The sequence below is a fragment of the Paroedura picta genome, chromosome 10 (genome assembly GCF_049243985.1).
Source record: "Paroedura picta isolate Pp20150507F chromosome 10, Ppicta_v3.0, whole genome shotgun sequence".
NCBI lineage: Eukaryota > Metazoa > Chordata > Lepidosauria > Squamata > Gekkonidae > Paroedura > Paroedura picta.
This window is the reverse complement of record NC_135378.1, coordinates 26,983,196-27,004,840: the sequence shown is the minus strand read 5'-3', so window position 1 is coordinate 27,004,840 and position 21,645 is coordinate 26,983,196. Positions and strand designations below refer to the sequence as shown.

The 21,645-nt window shown below is 45.7% G+C and overlaps 1 protein-coding gene across 1 annotated transcript in view; it reads right to left on the bottom strand.

Annotated features, from left to right (window-relative positions):
• LIMCH1 (LIM and calponin homology domains 1) overlaps positions 1 to 21,645 on the bottom strand; it is a 201,957-nt gene that overhangs the window by 23,015 nt on the left and 157,297 nt on the right. The window contains 9 exon segments of the mRNA XM_077301774.1: positions 215 to 284; positions 3,247 to 3,468; positions 4,304 to 4,712; positions 5,237 to 5,394; positions 9,339 to 9,468; positions 15,248 to 15,283; positions 16,221 to 16,490; positions 18,935 to 19,246; positions 21,195 to 21,491. Coding sequence (XP_077157889.1) covers positions 215 to 284; positions 3,247 to 3,468; positions 4,304 to 4,712; positions 5,237 to 5,394; positions 9,339 to 9,468; positions 15,248 to 15,283; positions 16,221 to 16,490; positions 18,935 to 19,246; positions 21,195 to 21,491 — 1,904 coding nt within the window.

Sequence of the window (21,645 nt, the reverse complement as noted above, 5' to 3'; positions counted from 1 at the left end):
TTGCATGTCTGTATTTACACACTAACTAACGTGGATAAATCCTGGTTCATGGCATGCAATCTCCTTGCAGGGCAGAGGACACAGAAGCTCAAGGCCTCATCCACACAGCCGGGTCCCACTCTGGGGAGAACACAATCTCTGAACCAAGACAGACAAGGCAGGGAAATGCATGCAGATTTGGCTAGCCTTGAAATGCTTCTTGAAAACCACAAACCTGGAGGGGATCCCTCTGAACCCGTTTCGTCTTTTTGGCCAGTTTGTTTCGCTTCTTCAAACGAAGAGCCCTGCAAGGAACACTCGTGTTATTGTGACATCATAAGGGAACCTGATAACAAATGCCTGCTTGCCATCATGAATGGGCAGCATTTGCTGCTTAAATGGCCTTCATGTCGACTGCCAACCAACCCGGAGGTAGTCCTTGGAAATGCCAGCTGACTTGAATGGAACTTGATCCAGAGGGCTCCGTTGCTCATGCCCTGAGAGTCATGTTGCTGAGAGGAACAGATGCAAATGCGGATAAGCTACCACAGGACTATCAGCAAGGAAGCAATAGTGATCTCTCATAGCTTTTATTTCCCGAATCTAACAGTCAAGAACCAAGCCCCACAATCCAATTGAACTGGGTTACTTTGTTGGGGCTGGAGACAGGGATTGAAAGATCCTTTTGGCTGCTCATCTCTTTCCAGGCACAATTCAAAGTGCTAGCTTTCACCTAAATAATCTGGACCCACAGGGCTTGAAGGACCACCTCCTCCAGGTCCTCTGCTAAATGCCTCTTCTGCAGCCCTGCTCTCTATGTCAGGGGTAGTCAAGCTGTGGTCCTCCAGATGTTCATGGACCACAATTCCCATGAGTCCCTGCCAGCGAATGCTGGCAGGGGCTCATGGGAATTGTAGTCCATGAACATCTGGAGGATCACAGCTTGACTACCCCTGCTCTATGTCCCTTTCTGCAGAGGTGAGTCAGGTGGCTAATAGAGAGCTTTTTCACACCTGTGAAGTACCCTTTCCCTTGAGGCTTGTCTGATACTTACTTTGTTTAGCCACTAGGCCAAAACATTTCTACTTGGGCCAGGCTTTTAATTAAAGGATTCGATATTTAAAGCTGTTTTTTTCCTCCTATCCTGAGGACCTAATATCAACATCCTTTTGGATTGCTCTATTTATTATATGTGTTTTTATGCCCTGGTATGTTTTTATGGACTTATTTTATTTTATTATGGACTTGTCTTGTTTTATTGACTTGCTTTTGTCACAATTTGTTTTTATTGACTTGTTTTTATTGTCTTGATTGGTTTCGTTTTATTTAGTTGTAAGGTGCCTTAAGCAGGTCCGTGGAGGCAGCATGTGGATTTTCTACATACAGCTAAGAAATGTATTATGTTGGGACAGTACTATCAAAGATGACTCACATATGTGAATGAACCATCACAAAACGAAACACCACCTTTCCCCTATCACCACAATTGCCATGCAATTAACTGGTTCAAATTTATATAGATTGTCAGTAATGAAATACTGACTAATCAAATAAGAAATCAAGTCACAGAGAAGGACTATGCAAAATCCTACATGCTTGCCCACTCATTTATAATTTCATCCACACCTATTGCTCCTCTCGAAACCCTTTAGAAATTTTGCAGTAGAATCTTCGATTTGTCTCGAAATTTCGCTTTAGGCCAAACTTTTGAACTGTGGATTCCAGAACTTTCCTGTTTTACTAGAGAGTTTAGATTTCTCTGAGAATTCACTGAATTGTTTACCCAAGTGACATCCTCAACATTTGACTTGTCTATGTGCAAAAATTCAGTCCCAGAATCAAGGTAGCAGAGCATTTCCCACAAACTGCTAGGGGAAAAAAATCCAATCCAAAAATATAAAGCAGCAAGAGGTATCTTTCTACCTCTAGAACATACAGGTCAACAAAATATCCATAAGGAAGGCAAGTTCTGGGTTTATCTGGGACTTTAGGTTCTGGGAAATGTACAATATAATCCTTTTATTAGATACCATGGAGGTTGAGCAGTAACAATGTTAAAAATTATTTTTTTGTACAGTGCTTAAAATACAAATTTAAAAACATAGGTCTTGGATTTAGCTTCTAGACTGAAGCCACCAGACTAGGTAGTCCTCAATGTACATTAAATAATACAAATAATTATTCACAGGTTGATAACTTACAAATAAGGCCAGAATCATAATAAACAGGACCAAATGTATTTCGGCCTCATGGTGCTCTTTCAGAGTCAAAATGTTTATTGTGACTGACTCCTGAGCAACTACCGCTTATGAGCCAACATGGTGCAGCAGTAAAAAGTGGCAAACTCTAATGTGGAGGACTGGGTTAGATTCCCCACTCTTCCACATACAGCCAGCTGGTTGACGGACTAGTCACAGTTCTCTGAGAGCTGTTTGTGCAGAGCAGTTCTCTTAGAGCTCTCTCAGCCACACCTACCCCACTCTGTTGCAGGGAGAGGAAGAGGAAGATTTTTGTAAGATGCTTTGGACTCCTTTGTGTAGACAAAAGCAGGGTATAAAAAACAGCTATTCTTCTTATAGAAAGACATGACCTGAATGAACTCGCTCACTCAAAAACTTGTGGAAAATGCACTCTGCTCTGGTGACCAAATATTCCAGTAATAAGGACAGGTAGTTTCTAAAAGAGGTGGGTGGAAGGGATTGCATGGATCTTTCCCACAAAATCAGCAGTCATTGCGAAAGCCCCGACTGGTCATGCATTTGATCACTTTGAGATTCCTATCAACTGCATGGTTACCTAGTGCAGGGTTGGCCAAACTGTGGCTCTCCTGAGGCCCATGGACAACTATGACCTTGAGCCCCTGCCAGGATGTGGACAACTGGACAGCCAGTTTGGCCAACCCTGATCTAATGCAGTTTGGTGCACCCCCTGGTAGTGCCCATCTTCCAAGGAGCTCAGGGTGGTACGCATGGCTTTCCCTTCCCCATTTTGTCCTCACAACAGTCCTTCAAGGCAGATTAGACTGGAAAAGGATCACTGGCCCAAGACCACCTGGTGAACTTCATGGCTGAGTGGGGAACTGAATTGGGGCATCCGAACTCCACGTTTTGGACTCCAAAGACTACCTCCCACTGGGTCTTGCCAGAGATAAGCGGTTTCCATGTGGCTGTGAGAACTCTTAAAGGGGCACCTAAAAGACATCAACGAAGAGCGCCTGGAAGCACCCTCCCAGAAAAGCAATGCTGATCTGACTAGTTTGGCCCTTACGGTTTGCTCTCTGAGCCGGCTGTGCTCAAGGAGCCTCTTTAGAATGAGCTCAGAGCCAGAAGAGTCCGGCTTCACCTCCAAAGCACCGTCCACTTCCATCCCACTGTCAGACTTTGGCGATCGACTTGGGGAAGGGGCAAATAGGAGCGCGCTGTATTCTTTCTCTTTTTCCTCTGCCACGCCGTTGAAGGTGTCTCCGTTCATGCTGACCTTCCCATCTATCTGTGGGGCACAACAAAAGCAGATAGCGTAAGCAAACAGCTCCAAGGCAGCCTTGGGTTTTCTTTGACAGAGAAAGCAACGGAGACAGCTTGGGGAGCACCAACACCTCTGGCACGCAGCGACACGCCGAAACACTTCTCCGCACCTGCTTTATGCCCTGCCCAAGTTACGTCAGCAAGGAGGGGGCTGGTGGATGGCTCCCCTTCACACTGCAGTAGCAACACTTAGGGGCAGCCTACCCATTGCAAAGTCCTTGTGCTTGCTGGTGGACGGTGCGAGGATCCATTAATCTAACTGGCTGCTTGATTAAGTATTGCAGCCCTAGCAATAGTGACAATTATAAAGCCTTCTTATTGATATTTATTATTAACACTCATTATTCATTATAATAAATTAAGATTACATATATATATATAACTTTGCTTTTATGCTGCCTCTCCCTGCCAACAGGCTTGGTGCAGTTTACGCAGTAGCAATAAAACATAGTATTAAAAATCAATATGCCCAGTTTAAACATTAAAACATAGCAAGTCCAGCATAATGCCCCCACCTGGTCCCACCAGCAGCACCCCACCTGCCCACCAATATATATCCCCTTCAGAGGGGGGAAATATGGAGAGGAGATGGGGCAGGCCCACTTAGTGTTTAGGCCTCTGTGGCCTCAGTGGAAGAGAGCCATTTTACAGGCCCTGCAGAACTTTGACTGTTCCGTCAGGGTCTGGATCTCAGCTGGCAACTCATTCAACTAGGCTGGAGCCAAGGCCAGGCGGACATGGTCATTGTTCTTCTTTTATTTTAAATGATGATCTGGGGGAAGCCATGAAGTTCAGCCTACCTTAAAGCTTTTCAAAACCTGCTGGGTGTTTTTCGGCTGTGAGTAAGGCTGGGGCGTCAGCATAGGCACGGCCTTGGAGACAAAAGGTTTGCTCGGAGAGGTGCAGCCCGGTGAGACGCTGGCTTCCGATTGGCTGGTGGGGACAATGGTTGCCTCTACCTTGGCAGTGTATTTGGGGGTGGGGAGGGACTGCTGCCGTAAGTATCTCAGAGGGTTCGGGTCCTTAGGCGGGGAGGTTGAGTTTGGCTGGGCTGAATGGCTTCTCTCCAGGATTTTTGGCATCTCCAGGCGTTCGAGCACAGCTTCGCTGATGGTGAACCTTTCGATGTATTGTTGGAGGATGCTCTCCGCCTCTTCGTGCGAGCTGGCATTCTTGTACGCCTCGTGCAGCTCTCTCTCTCGCCGCTCTCTGGTGTGGGAACAATAGAAGGAAAACGGCTATAAAACAACCGAGTTCTAACGCTCTTCGGCAAGGCAGGCATCTCAACCCGTTTCTAACTTGCTGATGAGGCTGGCAAAGCCGTATCAACTGTCTGGTTCAGTGAAGGTATTTAGGGAGGGGGTGGGCACAAGCATCTTGTCACGGATAGTGCACAAATGAGTGGTCAATTCTTTGCTATCACAAAAGGGGTACCTTTACTAATCTCTATGCGCTCTCAAGGAATCTCCATTGAGCTGCCAATTCTGACATTCCCCTACAAAATTCAGAGCAGCGTACATGGCTCTTCCTTCCTCATAGCAACCCTGAGATAGGCCAGCAGCAGGGGCTCATGGGAATTGCAGTCCATAGACAGGGGCTCATGGTCATTGTAGTCCATGGACACCTGGAGACCCACAGTTTGGACACCCCTGCACTAGTCGGACACTAACCGACAGTCTACTGTGATCAAAGATCAAGAGTCATGCAAGATTAGTCTCATTAAGAGGACATACTTCTCTTCCACAATCTCTTTGTAAGTCTTGATGCTTTTCCTTCGCTCACTGGTCCCATCGCCTGCACTCAGTAGCCGCTCCATCTTCTTTCTCTCCGCTTCCTTCTTCAACAAATCCTGCGATGCGCTTCTCCGACGACTCTTCCACCTAGCCAAGTCCTAGAGGGGGAAGGCAGAGGAGGGGAAAACCCTACTTCATACATGAGCAATCCTGAAAACTGACCCCATGAATTAGGGCAGGCTTCAAGACAGTGGACTGGATCCCCCCATGGTTTCCAGTGGTGACAAAGAAGGAGGGAGGTCACCAGGAAGGCTAAGTTGGGAGGGGCACAGGACCTGCATGGAGAAAAGCCCTGTGTGTTCCGTGCTGTATAAAGGAAGGGAATTGAGTAAACTTGAGAGGGAAAAGGCGCCCGGATCCAATTCAGTGGTTTGACCAATGGGCTACAGCAGAGTAGGAATCTGAACTCAGGTCTCCCAGAAGAAAGTCAGCACTTGGTCCTTGGCTTAGTGGGTCTCTCTTTCCGGCATGGCTAGCAGGGCACTGAGACATGCACTTGTCCTTCCTAGGTTTAATTCAGGCTTTTTCAGTCAGGGTTTCATGAAACCCCGGGGTTTCTTGACAGCCCTGGAAGGGTTTCCCAAATGGGTGGGAGTTAATTAATTTTTTATACATTAAAAAAATGTTAAACATTTATTGGGTGATATGAACATATATGGTCATGTTGACCCATCCACCCCCTCCAAAACTGGCCAATTATGGGCCTGGGTGAGAAAGGGAGAGGTCCCAGTGTGGATGTGTACATAGTTATGCTTCTCCACCATCTTCTGTGTGATCGCACCACTCCTGGGGTTTCTTGAAGACTGAAGAATGTTTCAGGGGCTTCTCAATGGTACAAAAGTTGAGAAAGGCTGGTTTAATTTAATGTCCCCTTCACAGTTCTGGAAGGAAGATGTTGAATCATATAATGTATGTTTTATGGGAAGTTCCAGAGAAGCTGAAGCTTTGTTATGCTATCTGTCTTATTACAATATATCATTGTGCATTTCCAGCGACATTTTAACCTACATTACTGAAAGAGTTCATTCTTATTTTTCAAGACCCCCTCCCCAATTAATTTACTTCCCAAAGATTACAAGTATGTTGTACAGACTGCAAGTTTCTTTGCCTTGGCTCTGTACCAAACCTTGCTGATCAGGATTCCTGTATTGGCAATTAGCTGTGTGCTATTTATTAGCTGTTGTTATTGCCTCGTTTTAATTTTATGTTGTCTTTTGTGACAGCTAAAGCTAGCCAAGTGTGATTCGATTCCACAGACAAACATAGCCAAAACGGTAATATTATTTCAATTGGAAAAACAGAGGCTGACTTTAATAATAAAAAAAAAAGTGCTGGCAAGTTGAAAACTGTTTTCTTTGATTGCATTTTTAGTGCAATCAATTGCTGCTTTAAAAACTTTATTTGCTTCATTACAGGCCTCACGAGAGCCTCCCAAACACACCTCAGAGACAGCGTGAAGTTGAACTCGGATAGATATCTGTGCAATGCCAGGTTGCCAGACACACGCATGCAAGGTGATTGGGTGCTTTGCACAAGCACAGCCTGGATATTATCTGTAAACAGCCCGTGGCGCCACGGGCGCCACGGACTGTATAAAGGAGTAAGGGGTAGTGGGGAGGAGTTAGGGCGGGACCGGTCCGGGATAAAAACTCGGGGGGGGCCAATCAGGAGCCGCGAAGCGGCTCCTGATTGGCCCCTCCGAGTGTCAATCCCGCCCCAAGCAGACAATGGGGAGCCGCGCGAATTTGCCTGCGAATTTGCCCATTGCCTGCTTCACTCGCTCGGAAAATGGCGGCCCGCCTGGTGAGAGCCTCGGCTGGGGGGTGGGCCGGGAAGCCTTCTCTCGGCCGGCGGAGCGGCCTCGCAGCGTTGTGGACGCTGCGAGCCCGCTCCGCCGGCCGAGAGAAGGCTCCAGAGAGCCTCGGGGGGGTGGATGGGTGGGGGGGGGAAGGGAAGCCTTCTGCCGCCGGCCGCAGCGGGCTCACAGCGTCGTAGACGCTGTGAGCCTGCTGCGGCCGGCGGAAGAAGGCTCCAGAGAGCCTCGGGGGGGTGGATGGGTGGGGGGGGGGAAGGGAAGCCTCCGATTCCCAGCCCCAGCAACTGCGAGCCGCGCGCAGCGCGGCTCGCAGTTGCTCCCGGCCTGACGAGACTCCAGCCGGCGAGAAGCTGAAGAGAAAAAAAAAACACCCCTGTAGGAGCCTTTCGCAACTCCAAGCCGGCACGCCCACGAGAGCCAGCAGAAAAACATTAACCCTGTAGGAGCCTTTCGCAGCCCCAAGCCGAGAGCCAGCAGAACAAAAACCCTGTAGGAGCCTTTCGCAGCCCCAAGCCGAGAGCCAGCAGAAAAAAAACCCTGTAGGAGCCTTTCGCAGCCCCAAGCCGAGAGCCAGCAGAAAAAAAAACCCTGTAGGAGCCTTTCGCAGCCCCAAGCCGAGAGCCAGCAGAAAAAAAAATCCTGTAGGAGCCTTTCGCAGCCCCAAGCCGAGAGCCAGCAGAAAAAAAAACCCTGTAGGAGCCTTTCGCCGCTTCAAGCCGGCACCCTGGGAGCCCCGGCAGCCGCCCACAGCACAGCTGCTGGGTGCTCCCTGCCCTCATGGCCCCAGAACACAATGGAGCCGCCGGAAAAGCCGCAGAAGAACAAAAAAATGCAGAGGAGCCGCCACAGCCCAGCGCACCACACCTGGGACTCCCGCCTCCTCTTTCAGGTAGCCTGTCCCTCGCTCTGTCCCTCGCCTGCCGCTCGCTCTGGTCCCCACCTGCTAGCGCCCAATGTCTTCTTCATACAATGGGCTTTTTTACTAGTAATAAATGATTTAAACCAGGGGTAGTCAAACTGTGGCCCTCCAGATGTCCATGGACTACAATTCCCAGGAGCCCCCTGCCAGCGAATGCTGGCAGGGGGCTCCTGGGAATTGTAGTCCATGGACATCTGGAGGGCCGCAGTTTGACTACCCCTGATTTAAACATTGGCGCTGTGATATCTGACGCCTAAAGCACCTTGTAGATGTATCCTTAACAGATGTATCCTTAACTGCATACAAGAACAATAAAATCAGAGCCCAGTAGCACCTTTAAGACCAACAAAGATTTATTCAGAGCGTAAGCTTTCGAGTGCAAGTCAGACTATGAATTCCTTACATGACAGTGGGAATATACAGCACAAATTAATTCAGTTTACATTAGTAAACTGTGTCACACATCCAAATAAAAAATAATTGGCTGTATTTGGATGTAGAAGTGTGCTTGCTCATGAAAGCTTATATCTTAAATAACACTTATCTCTTAAATAACACTTCTATCTTGAAGAAAACTTTGTTGGTCTTACAGGTGCTCCTGGATGCTTCCAACTGATTCATCTACCCACCTGAATCTAGGGTACAGGTATGTTTTTGCAGGGCTCATGCCACTCTTGTGTCTGACAAACTAGTTAAGCGTGACACAGAACGGTTTACATAAATTATCCCTGCATTTCCACAGCAACCGCCACAGTGTGCTAAAAACACTCAAACTCCAGGCTTCATTTCCCCTCTGCACTCAAAAAGCAGCTTGCTCCTGTAACAGCCCCATAGCAAAATATCCTTTTAAGGAACGGAATGGGGGAGGGGGGGAACTATAGTGAAAACACCTTTCAAAATAAATAAAATAACAAAAACGGAAAGAAAAAAAAATATCCACTTGAAAAACTGGTAAAAACAAGGATAGATTCAAATGACTAGCTGTGTTGGTCTGAAGTAACGCTACTGGACTCTGATTTTATTGGGGTAAAAACAAAAATGCAATGGGATTATAATGCACCAGCTCAGCTCCCCACCCAAAAGCATTAGGCCTGTAAAAAACCCACAGACATTTTTGCGATTGTATCAACTATTTCCTAAAAAGACCGAGGGCCAGAAACACCCTCATCAGTCAGCAGTTTCTGGTGGAACTGGACAACCACTGTCTGTGCAGAAAGAAGATTATTCTGCTGCTTAGTCCAAGGGGCACCTGGAGAGGATGGGGGTGGTGGGGGGGGGAGACTGGCACACCTGCGTCTCATACTCACATCTTGCCATCGGTCCTCGTCCTCTTTCAGCTGGTGGTGAATGGTCCGCAGCTTCTCGTGGCGAGCTTTGCTGTGCGGCTGCATCACGGCGGCCTCATCTGAGCATCTCATGTCAAACATGCTCACGCTCCTGCAGGAAGGAGGCAAAGACGAGAGTCACCTCCTTGTGGAGGTGGACAGAACCTGACACATTTCAGCCACAAGAGGGCGCTAGAGCAAAATGAAATGTGTTTCCACTTAAAACCTGCACCATCTGTCATAGCTTATGTAGAAGCCTTTGGATGTGAGGTTGCCATATGAAAAGCCTTTTAAAAAATGTGTATGTGCAGTGCTTAGCACTAGACATACTAACATGCATGCAGATTGCTTGCCTGTGGCACATTCTAGTAATGCAGCACTAAAAAGAAAAGCTTTCTTGGGCTTGGTATTTAATGTGACCCCGAGACAGTCCTGGGTACCCAAAACGGGGCCATGTTTCTCAGCTGTCCCTTGTTTCAGCATCAATGTTTAGAATGATCTGGCCTGAACTAATGGCCTTATGTAAGCCAGTGGTTTTCAAACTGTGCCAGGGGATCCCATGTAAATTTCTCAGAGGTTTCTGCATGAGAATACTGCTCATAGCACACAAGATACCCTCGTATGCCAAAATGCACACCTCTGCTGATCTTCTGCCATAATGTAAGCCACAGAAGAGCATCAGGTGCGCTTCAAGTCACATTCCTCGATCCACTGCAGTGACATTGAGACTGACCAAACCTCGTTAGAGCTCCACATTAAATGAGCATGCATCTTAGAACATCCTTCAAGAATCCATTGCACTGCACAGGGGCTTTACATCGAAGGCCAAAACACTGCCTGGCACACAGACTTATGTGAAAGAAACAATCCTTGAAGGCAGAAAGTTTCAAAACCACTAGTCCTAAATTCAGATGCGAGAGGGTCATGAAATACTTTACTCTGAAGCAAAGTTTTCTGCAGTATCTGAAACAACTGGAGGGAACGTTCAGGTTTCCAGAGTGCTGAGAGACAGTCGGGCCCGTACAATAGTTAAAAATGCCACTGGTAAGTAAGCATCGAAAGTCATCTCTATCAAGCCCACATACTTGCAAGGGAGCACAAATAAGTGAGTGAGCAGACCCATGACTTTGCTGGAAAATCCAAGGTCCCACCAGTATGTATTAATACATTGTTAGATGAACAGCAACAATTACGTTCTGATCAAAGGCCAGCTTTTTTCTTGGCATGATGAGGTTAGAAGCTCATTATTAATGTTAGGCAAGATAAAGCACATGTAGTACAACTCAAAGACAAAATGCTCCACTGGTTCTTGCCCAGTTTGTGTTTATGAAATGCGGACCATTATTTCTGAAGGGAAAAGTGAACAAGGTAAATAGGTTTTTAAACTACGACAAGTAACACACATAAAGCCGCCTTATACTGAAGCTGCCTTACACCCTTGGTCCATCAAGATCAGTATACTCTATTCAGACTAGCAGCGGCTATCTATGGTCTCAGCCAGAGATCTTTTACATCACATATCTGATCTACTGCCATCAGGTCTCAGATTCAATCCCTGGTTTTGATTTTCTGTGTATTTTAGTTCTGGGCCCACAAAACTCGGGGGGGGGGCAGTTCCCCCCACTCTCTTGCCAATCCCTTTGCAACTTCTGGGCTGTGCTACTGCTGGCACCAGGCCCAGTGAGGCTTCTGGGCTTCTCTGATGACTGTCAGGGGTACTTTCGTCCTGTGCATTTCTGTAGAGGTGCTATCTTACTTGGGGGAGGGGGTGCCAACCCCCTTCCCTGGTGTATTTTTGTTAACATTTCAGATTTTTCTGCAAATCTGGGTGGTCACCCAAGTTTGCAGAAAAATCTATTTTGGGCAAGTGGGGCCCTGATTGATGGATTTAAGCCCTTAAATCCGTGGGCAATCTGATGTTGAGAGCTTATCTAGCATAGTAGCTAGGAGACTGATCCTCTACCAGAATCTCACCTCTGCCCCAAACTCATTCAAATTCACATGATACAGTAAATGTGAATACATCTGTCTGTAAGAAAGAGCCAAGATGCTCACTTTGCAAGTAAAACCAGGGACCAGTGCCTGGATCCATGTGAGGTCTGTATCACACATTCAGCTCTACATGCATTGAATGTAATGTGAGACCTACCCAATGCATGCATTAAAAAACAAGTATCCCTCCCCCATCTGATACCTGGGGCAGGGGAGTAATAACACTGACCTGCCTTTCAGGGGTGCTTTGTGATTTACTGCAGTCTAACATGAAGGGTTTTGAATGTTCAAAAGCATTAACATGATAATTATTTGTACTGTTACTCTAGGCTGGCCCTTGACTAAGAGACTTCTTAGAGCAGGGGTAGTCAACCTGTGGTCCTCCAGATGTCCATGGACTACAATTTCCACGAGCCCCTGCCAGTGTTTGCTGGCAGGGGCTCGTGGGAATTGTAGTCCATGGACATCTGGAGGACCACAGGTTGACTACCCCTGTCTTAGAGGACCCTATTGTTTCCTCAAAACTAAAGAACGAACACACAATTCACCAGAACTGCACGTCAAAAACCAAAAACTGGAATGTTATTTCGGTTTGCTAACCATATATTAAAAGCAACACATGCAGCTAGGGGGCACAGGATTTAAACTGCTTTTTGAGAAAGAGAGAGAGAGAGAGTGAGTGACAGACAGACAGAGACCTTTCCCATACTGGGAATTCAGCCCGTTCCAGCGCTCATCCGGTCGAGGGGCTAATTTTTGCTACCAAATGACATCAGCGCTCGCCGGGAGCAATCCCAGGTCTGAGTTGCCCCATCCAGTAAATTCCCAGTACAGAAAAGGTTTGAGAGAGAGAAAGTAATACCTGTCAAAATAAAGATCGTGTGGCTTTTGCAGTCTGGCAGAGAGTCAAACAGCATTAAGCTAAGACATCCCCAGCTATCATCTCTTGTCAAGCGTTAGACAAGCCCTTAAGACAAAGCTCCTGCGCTATCAAAAATAATATTTTGAGTGGAAAGCTGTCACTTGGGGAACTGATTCCTGTGAAGCTCTAACTTCCCTGCTTCTAGTCTCGGTGACATTTTAAAAATATGTTTTGCTTCAGAAAATAATTTAAAAAAAAAACTTATTTGATTCAAGTAGGAGAAGGTTCAGAACTGCCAGACGCCCGGGTCAGAAAAGCCACAAAGAGCTTCCGTCTGCACAAAGCTCTCCCGGGTGTATTTACACTGTAGACAACATTGAGAAACTGTGGTTTCGAAAGAAGAGAGAATAGGGATTTGTGACAGAAAATTATGAGCCATTTACCAAACCACAATTCCTAGGATTCTTTGTGGGAAGCTATGACAGATTCAATGCTATAAAATGAACACATATTTGTGGTGTGTGTGTGTGCGTGTGTGTGTGTGTGTGTGTGTGTGTGTGTATATATATATATATATATATATATATTGATGCACACACACACCTTTGCCATCTAGAACAGGGGTAGTCAAACTGTGGCCCTCCAATGTCCATGGACTACAATTCCCATGAGCCCCTGCCAGCAAACGCTGGCAGGGGCTCATGGGAATTGTAGTCCATGGACATCTGGAGGGCCGCAGTTTGACTACCCCTGATTGAGAGATTGGGGTGCCCTGGAATTACAGCTCATCTCCAGGCAACAGCAATCAGCCCCTCTGGAGAAAATGGTCTCTTAAGAGTACTATACCCCACTATGGTACTATACCCCACTGAAGTCCCTCTTCTTCCCAAACTCTGCCCCCCCTCCCACCAGTCTCCAGGTTTTTCCTACTCTAGAATCTTATTTGGTAACTAGAGCTCGTCTTAACAAAAGTTTTACATTCGTACAAATGGCTCAATTATTCCTGCAGATGGCTTCAACCTGGGCTTCACTTACTATCCCCAGTTTCGGTTTTGCAAATGCATCTGAACTGACCCATTATGTGTAGATCCTCAATGCTTTTACATTCTGTCTTTCGTGTGATATAGAACACAGCTGTTAAGGATGCAATCTGAAGACGACAATGTGAACGATGGCGTTTTTAAAACTTTCCCTCCCCTGTCCTACTTTCCTGCTCTCAAGCTGCTTCTGAATCTGCTGGGGGAGGGGGGATACAGCTAACCTTATTTTATTTTGTCTAAGTGGAGCCAACAACAATGAGGGAAAGCGGATTTTCAGTAGAAAAGTAGGACAAGGAGGGAAGATTAAGAATCCCTCTTGCCCAACGCTGGTTGTTCCCTTCAAGTTGCGGCTTCTGAGAAGAAGTCTGTGACAGAATCACAGAGCAACGCATCTCCCCTCTAGGAATGCAGTTAAAGATACACTTTAAGTGTTATCCAGGAAAAAGAAAAACCAGAACATTTTCCAGCTCATGGGTTGGGACCCCCGGGTGGATTATCAGCCCTCTAGACCCACCATTTTCAACGGGAGCCATATGGCCCTCTCAGGGGTCCTGGCCGCATGCTGGAAAATGTGGGAAGGGGAGCCCAAAGGGTCCGGGTAACTAAACAGACGAAACATCATTTTTGTCACACATCATTAATTGCTAGAAAGTTGGACCTTCAAGGGAAAAAAAAAAGGAATTAGACAATCCGTTCCCTTATGTGTTTAAATTAATTTATTCAGGGAAAAAATGAACACACTTGCTTCTCTTGGTTGAATGTTCTAGAAATCTGTCTTGTGTATATATAAGACAAGGCATGTTGGGTATAGTTCACTCTTAGCTTAGGTCTTTCTGAGCCTAGCTCATTGCACCAGGGGTTAGCCTACTGCAGGGAGCCCTGGAACCTGAGAAGAGCTCCTAAAAGGGCTGTGACCCAAGAAAGGTTGGAAATGGCTGCCCTAGAGCCACCATTTTTGTCTGCCTTTTGGTAGCATGAACATGCATGAACGCAAGGACACCATGCCTTCTGCCCTCTGCACACAAACAAGAGGAGCAGCAGGACAGAAAGATGAGGTAACTGTCTCCATGGCTTGGACCCTGGCTCCTTCCTCACTATGGTACACCTTCTGCTTCCTGTTCCCAGCAATCTTTGTCCATGGCCTTGGCCTTATGAGCTCATGACTCTGCCTTTCTTCTTCCTGTCATGACTTTGATGTCACCTGCAGGCAGCTCAATGAGTCCCACATCTAGAAAGTCTGACTACTAGAGAAAAGGGATGATACCACTGAATGACATTCCACCATTTTCAAAATGAAAGCATCCTTGCTAATTCAAGCTACAGGAAAGGAGGCAAGGGGGCGCCACTCTTCCCCTCCAAGTCTTCCCCAACTCAATTTTCTCCTCATCTTCTTGTGCAGGGGACAAATATGGATACCGATGTTTTTTTTCTCTTGTAGGTAGGAAAGTTGTGTGGAAGGCTACACTTCTGAATAAAATGGCAACAGGATGGGAAAGGAAAAGGTTGGCGATATCCACCCCGTACAGCATCTAGTCCGGCCTCAGAGACCCTCAAATTACAACTGTGCTTTTGACTATTGAACCTGAAAACTTCCCCAGATTTTACAACTCAGAAACCTTCTCCAAGAGCTAGCCTGCTCATACCACAGTTCTAATTCTGATTTCTTTAATTATAGATGTATCCTTACAGACCCACCAAAATTGAGAGAGAGAGAGGGAGAGAGAGAGAGAGAGAGGAATACACCATGAATTAAAAGAGGCCAGCCTTCACAGCAACAATTGCATGCTTTGCTCCTTTCTTTCAAAACAAGATTGCTTCAATGCAACAGAGCATATAGCACCACAGGATAAGTTAAAGCACATGAAGTCAAACAGCTCCGCATTAGAACAATGACAAGTAAGGATGGTGCATCAGCTGCATGTTCAATTAGTGGTCAGTATGGAAAGCATGCAGCTTAAAATTGTTCAAAGCAGCCCAGGGAGCATACGACAACTTACTCTGCGTCATCAGACACAGGAGTTCTGGAGCCGAATCTATAAAACCAAATATAAAATTAGAGATTTGGAGAGAAGTGGGGGGGGGGGAGCTATCAGTTGTAACTGGGTGGGGGTAAAGTGAGAAAACCACAACATTAGGTCATTTTCATTTGCACAGATATGTCTTCACAAGTAAAGGTTTCAAAAGAATCCAAGTCAAGTAACTTTTAATTCTTCACACAACTGTAACACAATTACTTTTTTCAATTAAGAACGGTTTCAAAATCCAGAGCAACATCATTGGTGCCACACTGTGACATTGCACATGGATAGAAGTTCCTCATAAAAAGCTGGTATTAAGAAAGTATACCTTGAGGCGAAACACACGTGCAGTTAATCCGTACACAAGAACTTACAACAGTATTACATTGCGGGTAATCAACATCCATGAAAAAAGCGTCAAACTCATACGCCATGCGCAGAAAGTCTACTATGCCATTTGTAGTGCAGGAGATGCTATCTGGTAACCTAGTGACACATGTGCCATAAGTCGTAGGCGCAAACAAAAGGCAACGTCTCCACTGAGAACTGCACACATCTGGAAGTTCACTCTTTATTCCTGGATGACCGTGCAACTCATCATCCATGGTTCTATTCCATTAATCAGAAATCAAATTATAAACCTGTAAGGAAGACTCCTCGTTCTTTCAATTCCTTGTCCGCTTGTGAAAGTGCATCTTGCTGATTTCCTGCCCATGTCCCCCAAATGCAAATAGTTCTTAAAGTTCTTTGAAAGGTCTACTTCAAGGATTGTATTAGTTTCAGAAGGCACACCATGGTTATAAAAATGATTAAATAGTAATCCAACACATCAGGCAAGAGCCAAACATATCCCCCCTCCACACACACACACAACGTGCACACGGAGGCACTCACGTACACACAACCCAAATGGCTTCTGCTAATGCAAATTATATGTCATACGGCTGCTCACATTTGTGAGTGCTCATCTTCGAGTGAAGTAGAGTATTGGCGTTTTTCCCCAAGAGCTTCCCGTGTCTCCGAAGGCAAATTTCTTGGCTGGACCACTTTGGGATCAAATGTGTCCTTGGAAGCAGCAGAAGGTACATCCTCTTGTTTTATATTAGGGGGGCTCTTTCTGTCTTGCTCCGGGGAGCGTTCCAGTTGCAACGCAACCCTTTGAGGGCTTTCTGCACAAATCTCTGGATACACTTCAATGCCTACTGTGTCAGTCATAATAACGCTAGAAAAAGTAATTCCATTTTAGCTTGAATTGAATTACAGCAGGCCAACATTTCTCATGAGTCACATTACGAATGTCTAACTGATTCAGACATGATTATGTCACAATGTGCCATGCACCGTAAGGATGAAGACCAGTTCAACTTTGAGTGCTTTGAAGCTCCAAAGTGTTTGTGTTTTCATGGCTATCCTGACAAAGAGAACCAGCCTACCTAAAGACAGTGGTGAATTTTTGTTTTTTTGTCTTCACCGACAGATTTTTTTATACACTAAGTTGCTCATGGCCCGGGGCATAATCTGAAAGCATCTGATACAGCAATCTCACTGAAGCGAAGCAAGTTTTTGTTAGGACTTGTCCTAAGTGGGAGTCTTACAAGGGATCCTGGGGTTGCCTCCACTAGTTCCCCAAAAAGAAAGTCCAGTTACAAAAGTGTTGAATAAATAAGTACAAATGTGTCCAACCTGCATCATGTATGGCATATTAGAGTTACCAACATTCAATTCCAGCTGATCTCCAGACTACAGTTCCCCTGTGGAAAATGGCTGCTTTGGAAGGTGGTCCCCACTGCAGTCCCTCGCCTCCCCAAGCTCCACCCCTAAAATCTTTGGAAGTTTCCTAATCTTGGCAACCATAGCAAGAGGGTCTACTCCCAACTGCCTTTCCCTTACTGCACTGCCATCTTCTCTGCAGTTCAACGGATCGGGGTTTGTGTGTGTGTGTAATATGCAGCATGGCAGTTCTATCTCAGAGCTGGGTAAACTGTGGCCCTCCAGATGTCCTCCAGATGTCCATGGACTACAATTCCCATGAGCCCCTGCCAGCATTCACTGGTAGGGGCTCATGGGAATTGTAGTCCATGGACATCTGGAGAGCCACAGTTTGCCCACCCCTGTTCTATCTCATACTGTGCATGACTTGTGCCACATATCCCAAGAGGGCGAGGCCATCACTGAAACCGATTCTGATAAATTGTGTAGGATCTTGGGAAATGAAGCTAGAGTAATAATTTCCTGCTCCTCTATACTGTCTGCTTTTTTGCTATGAAGCCATTTTGGGGGAAATATCCTTGAAATTCACCAGCATGTTCCCACCCCAAACATAAGCACAAGGCCAAAGCATTTGAAAATTCTTCCACCCGGGGTCCAATATGATTTTATGAGCTTCTTGGTGCGCCTGTCTTTCAGATACTTTTGGTCTCCCCAACCCATTATCACAAATATCCAAAGTTACGGTTGAACACATAGTTAAACATGAACACACAAGAAGCTGCCTTATACCGAGTCAAATTTTTGAACAATCAAGGTCAGTATGGTCTGTTCGGATGGCAGCAGGTCTCCAGGGTCTCATGCAGAGGTCATTCATATCAGGGGTAGTCAACCTGTGGTCCTCCAGATGTTCATGGACTACAATTCCCATGAGCCCCTGCCAGTGTCTGCTGGCAGGGACTCATGGAAATTGCAGTCCATGAACATCTGGAGGACCACAGGTTGACTACCCCTGATTCATATCACCTCCTACCTGGTCATGTCCACTGAAGATGTCAGGGACTGAAAACAAAGAACACGAAGGGAAACAAAAACCGAGCCCGGAAAACAGGCAAGCATCAAACAGGTTAGGGGTAAAACCAAATGTAGAAAAATAGAAACAATTTATAACAATAAAAGAATATACTTGGCACACATAAAACATCTCAGTGAGTATAGTAGTGAACATTTTTGAGCTCTAATAATAAATTGTTTATATTTTTCTACATTTGGTTTTATCCCTAACTTTTTTGGATGTCAGGGACTGACCATGATACCTTCTGCATACAAAGCAGAAGGTCTATTACTGATTATTCAAATTCACTTTTGTCTGCCTCATCCTGCAGTTTAAGGGTAACACAGTTCTTTGTGAATACCATTCCTGATGATCCAAATACACTGGGTGTCTCTGCACCACTCAAATACCATTATGTTATTTCTGACCATAGAAGTTCCATGTGATACCACTCTTTTGACATCTTTTCCTAGGATCTGTTCAATAATCCACCTATTCTAACCAGGCTCGTCTGAAAAACCAACAGGTGGAAACTCCCTTAAAGTATAAAGCTTGCCCAAGAGGGAAAATGATGCCTACCTTCTAAAGAGAAAATGTATAGGTCTGTAATTCCTTAAATATTAACTTATTAAAATGATAGTATCACTCTTATCTACATATGCATACATGGGTTTTCATAGTCTAAAAGAAAAACAAGGATTAGCTACTGGTAGTTCCCATGTCCAATCACTTAGAATAGATTATTATTCATCACAGGCTATCAGCTGAGTGGTTGTTTAGAAGCTTAATGCATCACAGGGTGTCAAGAAACTGAAGCAGAACCAACATGGAGCAGGGAAATACATATCCTGCCCCTTTGGGGAAATTACAGAGGGAAGAACAAGACTACAGAATATCTTTCTGACCTCTTCACTTTCTGTTCAGTCTTTACAAGCTGCTTGGCTGTCTCCTCACCGTTCTGCTGCTTTGAGAAAGGAACCGGAAGGAATTGTCTAACGACTGGTTCAGGCTGCTTGGAAAAAGCTATGGTTCTTCTCACCATCATGTCATCTTTCCCAGGACTTCTAATTCCCATTTTGTCACCTCTGGGATCATTCTTGTGCTCGTCATGCACTTTTGATTTCCCATGGCCATCTTCATACATTACAGAGGCACTTACAGGTACAGGTGATGGTGTTCCACGGAAAGGTTGTGTTATGCAAGTCAACGGAGAACTTCTGCTAAGGCAATGGAGGGTACCATTATTGGGGGAAAGGGAACTAAAGGCCACTGATGAAACTATAACTCAGCCACATTAAATATAGTAGTGGCGAGGATCAGAAGGCACTCATGATATTTGGTAGGTTGAATCCAGATGCAAAGGTTGCAGGTCTCCCTCATGTGCCCATCCCTGCAGAAAACCTTTCTGATGACAGAAATCACCCTCTCCTGCCTTTCTCTTTTTCATTTTAAACTCTTTTGATCCAGGGACCTTGAGTGGCGGAATAAAAAGTATTTATTCCTTTAAGAAAAATATGGTCGAGAGATACTTGGCCACTGCCAACGTAATCTTTGGAGCTCTATCCACCAACAGATAGGTGACCTTATTGTCTTTAAGTACGGTAGGTGATAATTTAGTTAAAATAGGAGCAATAAATAGTTCACAAAATTTTTTTTGTAATAAGGGCATTCTAATAGCATGTGAGTCAGGGAGTCTTCCCAAGCACACTGATTGTTCTACAAACTGAATCAAGATCAATTGTATTCCTGCTAGATGCAAGAAATAGACAAGAAACTACCTTGTCTTGACTTAGCAAGGGACGATAGGTTGAAAATTGGGGAATGTGTACTCTTACTAATTATTATCCTTTCCCGTCACTTCAACTCTGCTGAAAGAAAAGGTAGAAAAGGTGATTTGATCTTCTTGCCCCTTCTAACTGAGGCCGCTGAACCCACATGGCTGTTAAACCTTCCCTGGGGTGGCTCCAGGTAGGGTACAGGGGAAAGATCTTAAATCCTTGCATCCATGAATATTATTCAGGCCCGTGCACGAGGAACTAGGCTATATAAATACTTAATATATATATATTTAAAAATGGTTAATAAGAAGCAAAACTGGATCATGCAATTAAAAAAAAAAAGAAATCTCACACGCAGTACACAGCAGGAAGCAATTAGTTATCATCAAATAAACCAGCACAACGAAACTCTGAAAATTCTCTAAGCTTCTTCCAGGAAATATGGCACGGGATGCACATCCCTGATCTGAAATACCCAAAGGATAGCTCTGACCTGAATAGCCCAGGAAGCCTCATAACATCAGATCTCAGAAGCTAAGCAGGGCCAGCCCTGGCTAGAATTTGGATGGGAGACCTCCAAGTATGTGTATGGGTGGCAGTTCATCCAAGGAACCCTACGGGTCATGAGGCAGAGCCAGGAAATGGCAAGCTGCATCCAAACATCTCTTGCCTGGCTGCCAGACAATCCTCAGATCTCCGGCTACACTACACACACCATGCAATAAATCTGTCCACATAATATTTCTGGTAAGACCTTGGAGAGGGAGTGTGTCTCATGGCTTAAGTGACACTCAGCTCTTAATACTCAATCAGGGTGGCTGTCACGCCCCTAAGTGCCTCCTCCTCCAACCGGCTTGCCTGTCTGTCCAGCAGCCAGCCAATGGCCTTCTGTCCCCCACCCCTGACCACCCCCTCCTCTTTCCACCTCCCTCCGAGGCTGCAGATCCCTGTTGCATGAGATCTGCCCCTGCCGGTGAGTTCCCTAACAGCTGCCTGCAGCCTTTCCAGGTCCTGATGGGGAGGGGGAGGCCACCCACATAATTCTTCCACACACACACACACCCCAATCTAGCACCCGTTGTAATCCTGAATACAATGGGCCTGGCCCCTGGTAAACAAATAATGCCCAAAGGACTATGCCAATCCTAGGATAGACTAATGTTTCCTCACATTTCTTGCATTTTAAATCTTCCATCGCTGTCTCCTCCTTTCCCCCCAAAGGCGGCAAGTGGTGGGCTTTTATGGGTAGCTTTCAATTAATTAGAAACTTCTCTATTCTGTTTGTGGGTTCACAAATGGAATGTTGCTCTACAGACAACATGCAAAGTGAGTGCACAGCCTGGATCATTAGTAAGATGCCGAAAACTCTTGGATTCCTACTCCTGACCTGTCTGGCTTGGGCGAACTCTTCCAGAGAGCAGCGTGTCCTTGCTGCTTGAACGAATGGCCACCAGCTACTGAAATGGGAGGGCATGATGCGCGAACGGGACTAGCGCATTTCTGAAACGTTCCGAGTCTCCTAGTCAACATGTCATCTCTCTCGATATCTGGGAAGCTTCTGTCCAGCTCTTCATCACTGCTTTCGTGCTATTCGTTCAAACTGCTGGATGTTTGCTTGGGAGAATTGGCACGGTCATCTGAGATGGATGAAGTATATGCACCCTTACTGGACTGCGTGATTTTGCTGACAGCAAAAGATGGAAGGAGGAGAAGAAAGGAGGAAAGGCAATGAGAACCACATGGGATTGCCAAGAAAGGACTGTCCTTTGCTCATCTTTTCCTTCACACTTAACACTAGAGCTTCTTAATGGTTGAACAAACATGGAATTGAATTGTCG